This window comes from Littorina saxatilis, linkage group LG1 (genome assembly GCF_037325665.1).
Source record: "Littorina saxatilis isolate snail1 linkage group LG1, US_GU_Lsax_2.0, whole genome shotgun sequence".
Taxonomy (NCBI): domain Eukaryota; kingdom Metazoa; phylum Mollusca; class Gastropoda; order Littorinimorpha; family Littorinidae; genus Littorina; species Littorina saxatilis.
The window spans coordinates 82,002,288-82,016,276 of record NC_090245.1 but is presented as its reverse complement, the minus strand read 5'-3'; the positions used below and the strand labels follow the sequence as shown (position 1 = coordinate 82,016,276).

At 46.5% G+C, this 13,989-nt stretch overlaps 1 protein-coding gene across 1 annotated transcript in view; it reads left to right on the top strand.

The window, feature by feature from the left end:
- Nucleotides 1–13,989, top strand: part of LOC138981475 (probable E3 ubiquitin-protein ligase HERC1) — a 108,822-nt gene that overhangs the window by 34,315 nt on the left and 60,518 nt on the right. Inside the window, exons 36-49 of the mRNA XM_070354404.1 lie at nucleotides 100–307; nucleotides 1,088–1,327; nucleotides 1,854–1,937; nucleotides 2,409–2,685; nucleotides 3,037–3,186; nucleotides 4,663–4,811; nucleotides 5,058–5,221; nucleotides 5,712–5,864; nucleotides 6,340–6,529; nucleotides 6,911–7,739; nucleotides 8,160–8,397; nucleotides 8,773–8,993; nucleotides 9,394–9,571; nucleotides 10,213–10,385. Of these exons, the coding sequence (XP_070210505.1) occupies nucleotides 100–307; nucleotides 1,088–1,327; nucleotides 1,854–1,937; nucleotides 2,409–2,685; nucleotides 3,037–3,186; nucleotides 4,663–4,811; nucleotides 5,058–5,221; nucleotides 5,712–5,864; nucleotides 6,340–6,529; nucleotides 6,911–7,739; nucleotides 8,160–8,397; nucleotides 8,773–8,993; nucleotides 9,394–9,571; nucleotides 10,213–10,385 (3,254 nt within the window). The remainder of the gene's footprint in view (nucleotides 1–99; nucleotides 308–1,087; nucleotides 1,328–1,853; nucleotides 1,938–2,408; nucleotides 2,686–3,036; nucleotides 3,187–4,662; nucleotides 4,812–5,057; nucleotides 5,222–5,711; nucleotides 5,865–6,339; nucleotides 6,530–6,910; nucleotides 7,740–8,159; nucleotides 8,398–8,772; nucleotides 8,994–9,393; nucleotides 9,572–10,212; nucleotides 10,386–13,989) is intronic.

Below are 13,989 nucleotides of genomic sequence, written 5' to 3'. Positions count from 1 at the left end.
GTAAAACACACCTCATTCTCCTGAACAATTTCTGTTTGTTGCATTCAGATAATAAAGTTGTATTGTATTGTATTGAATTGAATTGAATTGTTTGAACAGAGACTGGGAGAAGCGTGGTGGAGGCATTGCCAATGCAGGCAGGGATGGGGACAGGATGGAGATGGAGGGGGTGGTGTTCGACCCAGACCGCTGCGTGTCCTGCAATGTGGAGAACGGGCACACTGTGGCTCATGGCGCTGGCGGCACTGGCGGCCGTGGTTACGGGTTGGCCTCCACGCCCATGACTAGGGGCTGCTACCAGTGGAAGGTGAGTGAATCCTTTGTGTTTTGGTGCTTGTGCTTCTTTTTTGTTGAGGCATTTGGAACACATTTTCTGCATGAAATATTTTACTGTGTATCTCTTCTTCTTCTTCTTCTTCTTCTTCTTCTTCTTCTTCTTCTTCTTCTTCTTCTTCTTCTTCTTCTTCTTCTTCTTCTTCTTCTTCTTCTTCTTCTTCTTCTTCTTCTTCTTCTTCTTCTTCTTCACCGTGTCTTCTTCTTCTTCTTCTTCTTCTTCTTCTTCTTCTTCTTCTTCTTCTTCTTCTTCTTCTTCTTCGTTCATGGGCTGTAAATTCCATGTTCACTCATGTTCTTGCACGAGTGGGTTTTTACGTGTAAACCCGCCATTCAGGCAGCCATACGCCGCTTTCGGGGAATACTGTGTTTCAAAAATGTAAGAGAGACTGTGATTTCTGAAGGATTTCTTGAACTGGAATTTTCAGGCATTGTCCCATTTCTCACAGTTTGGATCACCTCAGATATGAAACTAGTTGTTCCTTGATTCTCACTGAAAGAATTTCAGAAGTACCTCCATTAGGAGCAGATTTATCATTTGTATGCTCTTGTATTGAAAACTAAATCAAAAGGTGAACACGAAACTTACCTGTTCATATTCATGCGAGTAATGAAATATTTTCATTTGTGACAAGTTTTCACTCCAATGAAAATAATGAACTAATTTGAACTATTCTAACTTGTAATACTGTGCTTCACCGAAAAATAAGATTGTTAAGCAGATTATTTATGACTTTTTCTTGTTATTTTTCAGTTCAACATAGTGAAAGAGAACAGAGGCAACGAAGGGACGTGTGTTGGCGTGGCTCGCTGGCCCGTGAGAGACTGCGGACATCGCACGACATCCGACATGTGGCTGTACCGGGCCTACAGCGGCAACCTGTATCACGATGGAGAACTGAAGCATGCGCTGTCACGATACACTATGGGCGATGTCATTACAGCCATCTTGGATATGGATGCTCGCACACTCTCTTTTGGCAAGAATGATCAGGTTGGTTTCATGTACTTTATCATCCCAATGGTGGGAAATTCGGGTCGCTTCTTACCAGTGGGAAGCTAGCAGCAACAAGACTCATACTATCCAGGTGTGTGCGTATTTAGGTGTTATCAGCCACCTGCACTTATGCAGAATGACCGAGGTCTTTTCCGTGCCACTGTGGTGACAGGGGGGTGGGGCTTGGATACCGTCAGTTTTGTTGTTGTATTGATCTTTTTTGCAGTGTTAAAAAGGTGTGGATAGAACGGGTTTTTTTTTTGGCTCAAGTGTGTGCACATTGAAAGCAGTTTGTTGCAAGTTTGTGTGAAATTTGAACATCAAAGGAATTGCATCTTTTTTGTGCTACACAAAGAAAGAAATTGAGCAAGAAAACTAACACTCAGTTTGTGTGGAATTTGAACATCAGTGGAGAATTTATCTTTTCATGTGCTACACTGAGAAAGAGAGTGAGCAAGAAAACCAACGTTCTCATATTCTGTGCAGTTTTAGAACACTTCAAATGTGTATTATCTCTTTCCAGGAGCCACAGGTTGCGTTTGAAGACATCGAGGCGTCAGAGCTGTACCCTGTAGTCACATTCTACAGCAGCAGTCCAGGGGAAAAGGTCAGTCTGAGTTTCCACTGTCATTGAAGTCTGGTGCAATGTCCGATGGGTTTGATTGTGATTTGAGCATTAGGACAGTCATGTGGAAGTACTGTGTCAAAGATAATGGGTTGGACAGTGTATTGCTTTCCATTTATGTGAACTGGATATGTGTTTTAGTGTAAAAAAAGCTTTGTTTTTGGAATTGTACTAGTTCATGAAAAGTATGTTCGCCTGCATTTGAAATAAGCACATGCAACTTTATGTAAAGTTTAATTTCAAAATTCGTGAAAAGTAGCACTGAAACAAAACATCTCTGTGGAACGTAATGTTATAGATCTGAGAAACAAAGGGACATGTGCAACAAGAGTAAGTGAAAGGTCTGCGGAACCAACCTCCTGGCACCTGAGAGAATAACAAGCATTGAAATGAACAAGCGACTTTCATCCTCGAAGGTGACAGTAATTTTACAGTAAAGTTGTAATGTTACAGGTGAGGATCTCAGACATGCAGGTGAAGTCCACACCCAGGGAGCTGTTGGCAGGCGATCCCATGTGTGCACCCTCCGCCTCTGCCGTCTCGGAAGCCCTGGTAATCCTGATCCGTCGACTGCTGGGTTATACAGCCTGGGCACCCCATATCTCTGCCAAGGTCTGTGCCATTCTGGACCTGGCATCCACCTGGCATTCGGCAAAAAGCATGTCTGCGTCTGTCGATGGGCAGGGGGCCCCCCGCAGCAAGAGTGAGGAACATCCCTTGGATTCTAGCGGTGAATTTCTGGTTTTGTGTTGTTGAATCGTTGTATGCGTGATGCTGGTGTGTGATGGGATGGGTGTGTGTGTGTGTTCTGTCTTTGCTTTGAATCTTTTTGTGTCTACTTTTGTCATGATCATATATTTGCTGTGTGTATGTGTGTGAATGTTTGTGTTTGTGTATGTGTGTGTTCATATGTGTATGCATGCGTGCCTACATGAGACTCGGAGCAAGACAGAGAGAGAGAGGTAGACATACACATAGAATGACTATTTGTCTTTGCTCACATGCTTAAACTTGTTCAATCCTGTATTGAAAAACGTACAAAAGCTTTACAGCTAGATATGCCGTTACCTTTTCATCACAGTGACAGAGTCAGTGACAAGCAAGGAGAGTGAAGCGGAATCTGACGAGACAAAGGAGGATGAGAAGAATCAGACCCACAAGCAATCGGCATCGTCCACTGAGATTGAGAACATAGACTCTGCAGCCAAAGCTGAGATTGAAGAAACTCTTAGTAAGTTGTCTGTCACTGAAGTGGAACCTCCCTTTTAGGCACCCCTAACCCCCCCCCCCCCACCCCCCCCCCCCCCCCACCCATATGAAGACTTCCTCCCTTTTAAGACCTTGCTTTTTCAGATTTCATGTTCATAACCTCTGCAAATGAACCTCAATTTTAAGACACCCTCTTTTTAAAGACCCGATTTTTTTTCAGATTTTGGGAGGTCTTAAAAGGGGGTTCCACTGTATTTAGAACATGTTTTTGCTAACCTAAACAAACATGTATAGTCATTTCAAAACACACAAACAAATATACAGCAACTTTACAGTACACACACTTTTTGCATTTATCACAATTTTGCAAGTGTAGAGAAATCAGAAATAATGGGGTATGATGAAGTGCCTACAACGTTCGACCCAGGATTGAAGGTTCTAGTACTTCTACCACTGATGGATGACTATTGACAGTCTTGTTACCATTTTGTGATTTGATATAAGTTTGTTAATGTTCTTCTTCTCTATCAATTTGATTACTGTTGTTGATTATTTTGCTTTTATTTATTATTCTTACAGTTTTTCTTGTGTAATAAGTTCTATGCTAATCACTTTCTTCTACTTTTTGTTATATTTAGTCAAGTTTTGACTAAATATTTTAACATCGAGGGGGAATCGAAACGAGGGTCGTGGTGTATGTGCGTGTGTGTGTGTGTGTGTGTGTGTGTGCGTGCGTGTGTGTGTGTGTGTGTGTGTGTAGAGCGATTCAGACTAAACTACTGGACCGATCTTTATGAAATTTGACATGAGAGTTCCTGGGTATGAAATCCCCGAACGTTTTTTTCATTTTTTTGATAAATGTCTTTGATGACGTCATATCCGGCTTTTCGTGAAAGTTGAGGCGGCACTGTCACGCCCTCATTTTTCAACCAAATTGGTTGAAATTTTGGTCAAGTAATCTTCGACGAAGCCCGGGGTTCGGTATTGCATTTCAGCTTGGTGGCTTAAAAATTAATTAATGACTTTGGTCATTAAAAATCTGAAAATTGTAAAAAAAAATAAAAATTTATAAAACGATCCAAATTTACGTTTATCTTATTTTCCATCATTTGCTGATTCCAAAACCATATAAATATGTTATATTCGGATTAAAAACAAGCTCTGAAAATTAAATATATAAAAATTATTATCAAAATTAAATTGTCCAAATCAATTTAAAAACACTTTCATCTTATTCCTTGTCGGTTCCTGATTCCAAAAACATATAGATATGATATGCTTGGATTAAAAACACGTTCAGAAAGTTAAAACAAAGAGAGGTACAGAAAAGCGTGCTATCCTTCTTAGCGCAACTACTACCCCGCTCTTCTTGTCAATTTCACTGCCTTTGCCATGAGCGGTGGACTGACGATGCTACGAGCATACGGTCTTGCTGAAAAATGGCAGCTACTTGACTAAATATTGTATTTTCGCCTTACGCGACTTGTTGTGTTTGTAGCAAAACCTCAGGAAAAGCCAGCAGAAACAGATCCACTAAAAGTCGGTAGCGATGCCCCCAAACTGATCAAGTTCAGCAAGTCTTCTGAGTCAAGAGACTCAGAGTTTACACAACAGCATTCTGGTGACCTTGACTGGTTGTGTTCAGAGGTGAGGCTTGTTTTTTATCAAATGATTCTCACATTAGTTCAATTATCCTTTTTCTTTCTGTGTGTGTGTGTGTGTGTGTGTGTGTGTGTGTGTGTGTGTGTGTGTGTGTGTGCGTGCGTGCATATGTGTGTGTGTGTGTCCATTCATGCATGTGTGTGTGTGTGTGTGTGTGCACACATGTCTCTGTCTGTTTCAACACACACATAAACTGAGAAAAAAAAACACTTCTGTGTTGCTGCATTGAAGGTGTGGCCGTGTCTGGCTGTCCTGGGGGGCCTGGATAGAGGTCTGCGTGTGGGTGGACGCTGCGTGCATCGGACCACAGGCAGGACGGGCATCATTCTGGGCCTGGTGCGACCCAGTGCCGCCCTGGCCAAAGTCCAGTGGGATGATGGGGAGGCAAACACAAGGTAAATCTGTCCGGTGGAGAGAAAGGTTGGAGAGATACAGGGCTACAGTGGACCCCCCTTTCAAGACCCCACAATCTAAGACTCCCTCCCTTTTCAGACCCTGGTTTCACAAATTTCCTGTTCATAACTTCTGTACATTTACCCCCATTTTAAGACTCCCTCCTTTTTAAGACATGATTTTGTCTTTGTTTTCAGTTATGTTTGGTTGTATTTTTGTTTGTTTGATTTTTGTTGTTGTCCTTTTATTTGGTACATACTCCGTTGTTTGGTTGGCACAGATTTTCAGCCAAGAAGAGACCTTTGAACAAAATGTGGGTAGTGACATACTGTGTGGCAGCTTGCTTTCCCAAGGGAGATGTCTGTAATCGCCTGACACTACATGGCAATGTTCTTTGTTTTTATAAGGGCAGTAAAATTTGAGTATTGAAAAAAAAAAAATTTCCATGAGGGAAAAGCAGAACTATAAGATACCTTATTTGTGCTGTTGCAGTGACACTCTGATGAGCAACCTTGAGCCTATAGAGACGTCATCGCTGAACCTGGAGACTGTGAGCGGACTGCAGGCCCAGCACCTGCACACCATCATGCACATCGCCTTCCTCAGAGACACCTGGCGCTCCAGGGGCGACAGTGATCCCCACAGGTCGGTTTGATTGACAGGATGAGAGCCAGGGTCAAGTTGTGTTGCATGTTCACACTGCATGGTGTCTGATTTCGTATGTTCATTGTCTGTTTAGTCAGTGCTTCAGATACTTTCAGATTTGCTGCATCATGTGGTAGGACTTTGTTACATAAGTTAAGGGTGTTTGGAAGGACGTAGACTGTGTTTCTTACTTATTTTGTTAAAGCGCGTGCATGCATGTGCACTTGTGTGTGTGTGTGGGGGGGGGGGGGGGGGGGGGGGGGGGGGGGGTTGCGTGTGTAATGTGTGGGTGTTTTGTGAAATTGGCCAAGAGTGTTTAGTCTTCTCTCTCTTGATCAGGGATACAAAACATGTTGCAGCTTCATAGCTAGATCCATGTCTTTTTGTCTTCATATTTTCCCTCAGTTAGCTAATGCCATGTAAAATTATAACAACATGTTATTACTTTTGGTATCTCTTTGATCCATTTGCACAGCAGGCGGCGTGACAGCAGCGGCAGTGGTCGCAGGAAGAGGGAGGAGGCATCGACAGCCAAACAGATGGAAGAGCGGCTGATGAAGGAACTGGACCGCGACATCTCACGCATGTTGAACGATGACCTTGACTCCTACGACCATAACGCAGACAAGAAGGAGTACCTTGGTGAGGAGACTGAACACAAACAGGTGAGCATGCAGTTTATTGCTATTTCAGCTGGTTGACATGTTTTGAGTGATATTGCTCCACGATGCAGCACTCTATGTTTATGTTACCTGTAAATGTTTTGTTATATTCTTTCCATTACAAGGATTTTTTATGATAGGCGGTGAACTTGTGTTTTCACCTGCCATCGAAATTCCTTCATATCTGATTAAATACTGTAAGAGCTGCATAAGATTTTCTATAGGAACTCAACTGAAGGGTACACATGTGTAATAAGGACTGATATTCATCAGAGAGTTCTCAGATGATTTACACCTTGATTGGAAAAGTGTGAAGGTCATACATAATTTATTATTTTTTATTCGTTATTTTTTTTATTATGATTTGTGTACTTTATTTTGCAGGATGGTGAGCTGAAGCCAGACCCAGACAGTTCAGCAGGAGGCCCGCAGACGGTGCAAGAAGGAGAGTGCAGCCACAGCCCCATGTCCAAACAGAACAGTCCCATGCAGGGCCTCATCGAGGTCTGTGAAGAGCTGGACTCTGAGGAATTCCAGGGGGCAGCGGAGGCTGGTCAGTGTGAAGTGTCTGTCCTTCCCCAGGCTTCCAACGTGGAAGTGGGTAAGGCTGACGCCAGGGACAGGGACGCGGACATCAGCGCATCAGCTCCTGGCTTGTGCGGCTCGTCTGACGTCCCCCCACAGTCCTCCCTATCTGTAGAAGATGCAGCAGGGGCGTCATCAACGGGAGAACCGGAGGCCAGAGATGCTGCGTCTTCAGCTTCCAAACCAGAAAGCAAACCTGGGCCGGAGAACGAGGGCAGTAGGGATAAAGAACCAGAAGGAACCAGCACAGATCACAAGGCAGACCTGTCTCAGAACCGCGAGTTCCAAGCGGTCAAACTGGCCGCTGTCCAGCTTCTAGCGGTCAAGACCCTCTCGGCCATCATCAGCTGTGGACGTTTCAGAGAACTGCTGCTGGTTCCAAGAGCTACCCTCCAACCCGAGGGATCGCAGGAGAAGTCTCTGCTTGAAGACCTGGCGGCTCAGAAAGACGAGGATTTGAAGAGCGCAGTGCGTAGCGTTGTCAGACAGCTGGTACAGCGAGCCACCATGCCGTCGCCGTTCAGGCGTGTCGTGTCGCTAGGAGAGCTGGAGCGTTCCTTCACGGTGCTGCACGCAGACATTGTCAGAACCATGGTGGAGGAACAGCTGGGCTTGCCTGTGGCTGAAGGTGAGATCCTGTTTTGCTGGTCTGACTGTGAAACTGACACAATATGATGAAAAAGTTTCCCCACTCACTGTCTTGTTTCCCTTCTTACCCATGCCACATTCCCTGGTTCTCCTACCCTACACACCTCTCAGGGTAGGTGGGGTTGTGTTGGGTTGGGTTTGGTTAGTTTTGGTTGGGTTGAGTTGGAATTTTAGTTGAGTTTGCTTTAATTTAAAAAGCAATCGAGCAGTGGAACCCCCTTTTAAGACCTAACAAAGCTGAGAAAATCAAGTCTTTTAAAGGAGGAAGTCTTAGAATTAGGGTAAATGTACAGAGGTGATGAACAGAAAATCAGAGAAACAGGGTCATAAAAAAGAGAGAGTCTTTAAAACAGTTTTTAAAGGGGGCATTCCACTGTATTTCATTTGACTTTGATTCCAGACACTCCAAATCAAACAAAAGAACAAGACGAGGGTCGCTCCAGCCAGCAGAGCGGCAACAAGTACAGCCTGCTGGTGGGCAACAGACGCCTGCCGCCATTGTCCCTAGAGGCCAGTTTCAGCCGAGGGGCCACCGCGGCAACGCCACCGGCAAACACAACGACAACGGACAGTGTTGCTGGCGTCCCATCCAGCCAGCAGCAGACCTCCATTTTGCAATACATGAGAACCAGTTCTAGGTGAGAATACAGTGGAACGGCAATAAAAGGGACACAACTTGTTTTGGGGATTGCTACCCATGCTTTGCAACTTTGAGTCCCAGCAGTGAGAAGGCTTGAGGACTTGCCTTTGGAAACACAACATTGAGATTAATTTTGGTGATGAATGTATGAATTTTAAACAGGAAGAAAAGTTTAGTTTAAAGTCAGATGTTTTGTTTCAGGAGGTAGCTGTTACAAAGCTCAGAATAGAGGATGTAACATGTTGTCAGTCCGCAACATTGATTATTGACCTCTCAGTAGCAAGTAGGAGATGGTGGCCCCCATGTTTCCGCCTCTATGCATGATTACGAAGTCAAATAAAAACCAATTTCAACATTTTATCTATTGTTGCAGTGCGGAAGATATGGTGAGTTTCACACGTCGTATGTTCAACGCGCTGAAGCCACGCCTGGCCCCGTCGGCTGGGGCAAGGTCAGACGGACAACCCCTGCGACCTCCGCCACCCCCTCCCATCCGGTCAAGGTCACCTTCACCTCCCCCACCCCCTATCGTCACGCCGCTGTTGGAAATGGGCTTCCAGCTGCAGCACATCCAAAGAGCTCTGTCTGCCACAGGTATAGTTGTTGACCTAGGTTTGAGACCTTGAAACTATCTTTTCTCCTGTCCCTTACTCTGTTCATTGAATGAAAAGAATTTCTGTTATGAAGGGATGCATGCAATGAAGGGGTAGTTTTGGATGATTCCACAGGAGTCCTTATAACTGATACAAACTAACATATTGCCTATCAGCTGTCATAAAGATTTTGTTTTGAATTTCTCAATGAAATGTTGGAAGTTTTACAGCCTTTATGGTTGTGCAAAAATGGTCAGTTACTGTCAGAGGCTTCTCTTGTTGCAAGCATCTTCAGCTGACATTAAGTTTTTTGCACTTCAACAAACCTGTTTCTGCACTTCTGAAACTAAGAAGGAAAATCCATATGGTCTGTAAATGTGTACTGTTTGTTTTCCATGTAGCAATCAACGGGCGTGACGTAACAGCTCGCTCCATCAATCGTCTGGCCACCTGGATGATCGAACACCCTGAGCTTCACCAGGACAACGACCAGCAGCCTCCCAGCCTGACGGACATTCTGCGTGAACCCATCTCACTGGCGGAGGATCTGGCCGGGCAGGCTGCGTCTGAGAGGTTATCGTCAGTGTCACTCACCTTTGCTGCTTTCACTCACCTTATTGTTGTTGTGCTAGAAGTTGAGGGATAGCGTTGACGCACAGATTTTGTTTTTTTTATGCATTGAAAACTCAATGACGCTTTTATTTCATTGCGATGTGTATGACTTACGCATAATTAATGTGTGTGTGGGGGGTCTTAAACTTTGAATGTTCATTGATTACTTTGATAGGTCTTTTCTCTTGTTTTGTGGATTTTCTGTGCTTTGATTTGTCATGCAGCAAAGCATTGATACAGTGTTGTAGTGAGAAATGTCAATAGTTAAGATCTTGTTTGTACAATAAAAGTATATGTTTCTTAAAGTTGTTTTTTAGCAACAGAAATGCACAGTTTCAAGCATTAACCATTTTGGACAGTGTGTATGAAGTTCATTTTAGATTAGAGCAATAACCTTATTAACAGGAATACAACATTACCAAACTTGTCTCCTGTAAGAATTTATGAAAGCCAGAGACTGTATTCTGTATGCAGTCGAGGATGGCCATAGACATGCTTCCAGTGTAAATGTTAGATAACAGTAATAGCCTGGTTAAGGTGGGCATGACTTAACCAAACCTGCCTTGTGCAAAGCATAGATGTTAGAAATCACTATACTCTATGTGCAGTCGAGAGATGGCGATAGAAGCACTGTCGGAGCGGCTGGACAATTTGATCCTCAGTGAAGAGTCGTCGGAGGAACCAGAAGAGTACGATGAAATTCCTCGACCCAGCATCTCTCGCCGTCCGCGCCGTCTCACTCGGTCGCGACACATTGACATCCGCAGTTTCTTTGCACCTGGTATGATATGGTTTTTCTCTTATTATCTTGTTCGTTTCTGTTCATTATGTCGTGTTTAATGATACTGTGTGTGTAGCTCTATCCAAATGTAAGGCTTCTTTTTAAGCCTACTGTCTATATGATACTTACCGAGACAGTACTATTCTTGCACATTATCTATTATAGGCCGAAAAAATTGGACAAAACGCTGAGTGGGTACAATTATCTCCCATAACCATGCGCCACCGTGGATCCCAAGCACTGTCCGAGTGCTTCCCCCTTACAGGATGTAGGTGGCGCGTCCTCTTTCTTTATGAGCTGCAGACCCTCAAAAAGCCCATAACATATCAAGAGGGGAGGCGGGAGGGAAACTCTAATAGTACTGTCTCGGTAAGTATCATATAGACAGTAGGCTTAAAAAGAAGCCTTACAGTCAATATAACACTTACCTCGACAGTACTATTCTTGCACAGAATACCAGAGTGGTGTGAGGGTGATATGTAGAGTATTAAACTCCTTAATCAAAATCACTTAAATCCAAGGATTAAGATACCCAGGCAATTTTCGAACAGTACTACCGTAAAAGAAAATATACCCAAGAAACATACCTTAGACTGACGTGACCATGCTGGCAACCACTGCTGTGTGGTGAACTCAATGTCAAAGTCCAGGCCACTCAAAGCTTGAATACCACTGAGTCTACGGCAAGTGGCTAAAGCGATGAGGAACAATTAGTCTTAAAAATCAGCAACTTGATACTGATGCCTGCCAGGGGTTCAAACTCATTGCTACGCAGGAGTTTGAGGACCAGAAAGACATCCCCCTTGGGAAATGAAACCCGAGGTTTAGACACCGCTGCATTGCTAATACCCGAAAGGACATTAGCGATGAGGGAGGACCTGATCAAGTGTTCAGGTCTGCGACCAGTAGCGGCCGCAATCGTGGAAGCGATGGCAGATCTGTATCCAAGAAGAGTCTTAGAAGAAAGACTCTTCTTTTGATACACTTCCACCAGGAAGTTGGCCAAGTCCTGTGTTGAGGGATAAAGCGGCTTTATCCCCTTGGACAAGGCGAAGGTGGCCCAAGCTCTCCAGCGTAAGTCGTAGAGCTGATTAGTTGATCGCCTCTTAGCGTTCAAGGAAAACTCTACTGAACTCTTGTGCAATCCTAGTGCAAGCAGTTTGGAGCGCACAAGAGCCATGCGGTCAAGCACAGACTCTCTGGACGTGGATGAGGGAGGCATGATCGAGGCTGGAGCAGACCTACCCCGTCCAGATCCAGAGGTAGAGGGTCTACGTGGGTGAGACCGCGAAGATCTGGAAACCACGGAGCTGTTGGCCAGTAAGGCGCGACCAAAATCAGTCTTGGTCGTTCCTGCAGATATTTTGCCAGCACCCTCGGAATCAGAGATGTCAGGGGATAGGCGTAAGCATCGAGGAGCCTCCACAAGAGAGTGAATGCGTCCAAGTGGAACGCATTCATGTCTCGAAAGGGGCTGACGTACCTGGGAAGCCGAGCGCTGAATCGAGTTGCGAACCGATCGATCAGAGGACGGTCCCACCTTGCCCACAGACGCTGTAGAACGTTGTGAGCGATGGTCCATTCTGTGGAGAGAACCTGATCGCCCCGACTGAGAATGTCGGCCAGGGCGTTCAGTTTCCCCGGAACGAACTGGACTGACATCCGGACCTGATTGGTCTGGCACCAGAGCAGAATCTCCTCCGCCAACAGGGAGAGGGACCGAGAATTGGTGCCCCCCTGGTGGCGAAGGTAAGCTAAGCATGTGGTGTTGTTGTCCCCGTTGAAAATCAGAGGGGCCAAGGACAGGCCGAATGGGAGGGCCCGAAACTCGAACACTGTGCCCTCCCAAACGAACCGGAGCAGATGTCGGTACCCCGGGGCCACCAGGATGTGGAAGTAAGCATCCTGGAGGTCCCAGACATGGCCCAATCGTTTGGCCGGATGGCCAACCGGACCGACGAAGGGGTTTCCATCTTGAACTTGCACCTGTGAAGGTACAAGTTCAAGGTGGAGAGGTCCAACACCGGCCTGAACCGGCCGTCCTTTTTGGGGACGGTGAACAGGCGGGAGCAGAACCCCGGAGAAGGCTGAGAAAGGGGGTAGACCGCCTTCTTCTCGACCAACGAGTTCACCTCGTCCTGAAGAGCCTGCCATCTGGCAGGGTCTCGAGGAGGGGGGAACGTCCAGGGTAGAGCGGACAATGGAGGTTGTGACGACAGCGGTAGAGAAAACCCCGACCACACCACCCTCAAGAAAAACTGGTTGGAGACCAGTCTGCCCCACATGCCGCGGGCCCGAAAAAGGGAACCGACGGACGAAAGAGGGGCAACTTGAGGGGGCGTCAACGTAGGGCCGGGACTCACTGAAAATTCTGCTGGCGGGCAGGCGCAGGCTTGCGACCACCCCCCCTGGTGGTGCTGCTTCCCCTTACCTGTCTGAGCACCCTTCGTCTTGCTTGGGAACGCAACAGGCGCCTAAGAGGAGGAAGAAGGAGGCAGTGAAACTGGCTTCTTCTTCTTCTTCTGAGGCTGGGAGCTGGAGGTGACTGTAGCACTTCTCTTACTCCCCGCCGCCGTCGCCGAAGCAGCGAGGCCAACCATCAGAGAATCAGTGTTCCTCTGGCGTGTGGACTCCACCACAGAACGAACAGTGTCCGGATGAAAGAGGGAAGAAGGCTGAGGAAACGTGTTCCTCAGACTCTTCCTCATATCCGGAGGCACTATAGAAGTAGGCAGAAAATGATCACGGAACAGGGCCAATAAAGTGGACCCGTGTTCCAATGGCCAATTCTGCCGCAGACGTCACGCACGATCGCACGGCATGCAAAGCCCGATCCACTCGAACCGTGTCAAGGACCCGAGTGGAATCGGACTCTGCCCGATCGGGAGGGTCCAACAGTGTGGACAGCGTGCTCATCCATGTCAAGGCCTGTGATTGGGCCTCGACTGTGGAAGAAACGGTGGCCTCAAGATTGTGGAACGAAGCAGAGCTCAGTTCCACCTTCTTGACCGAAGGCACCTCCCCAACGAACACATCACCGTCAGCCCCACCCTAAACACTCGAAGTCTGGAAAGGGAGAGATCGAGAGTCAAAGGGAAAAGGGAGGGACGAAACAGATTGGACACGAGGAAACAGTGGAGGTGCGCCTCCCGAAGGAAAGCATGGCACTGAACCCGCGTCCTCCCGAGGAACATAGGTCGCGTTTGCACGTGAATCTGTACTCCTCAGGCGATGTGCTGCCGCTTCCACCGTGGCACTAAGACTAGGGTGGAACGCGAATTGCCGGCGGACGGATCGTTCATAAAACGAGCCGCCGGCAGACGCGGCGTGAGCCTCCCGCGCCCGGGCCGAAGCGGACTCAAAGGACGAGAGGGCGTCTCAGGGAAGGACGTCCTGAAACTGTTCAAACATCCTTCTAGCTGTGCGAGGACGAGCCTCCTGTGTGTCAACACTAGACGACAGACGCTTAAGAGAGGCATCCGTGACGTCAAGACGCCGCGTGATGTCTGTCATGTACTGTTGGAAAGTACGAAGCATAGCTTCGGAAGTTCCATCAGAAACCGGCAAGGGTAGAGGATCAGTGTTAACCTCAGGGCGACCCTGA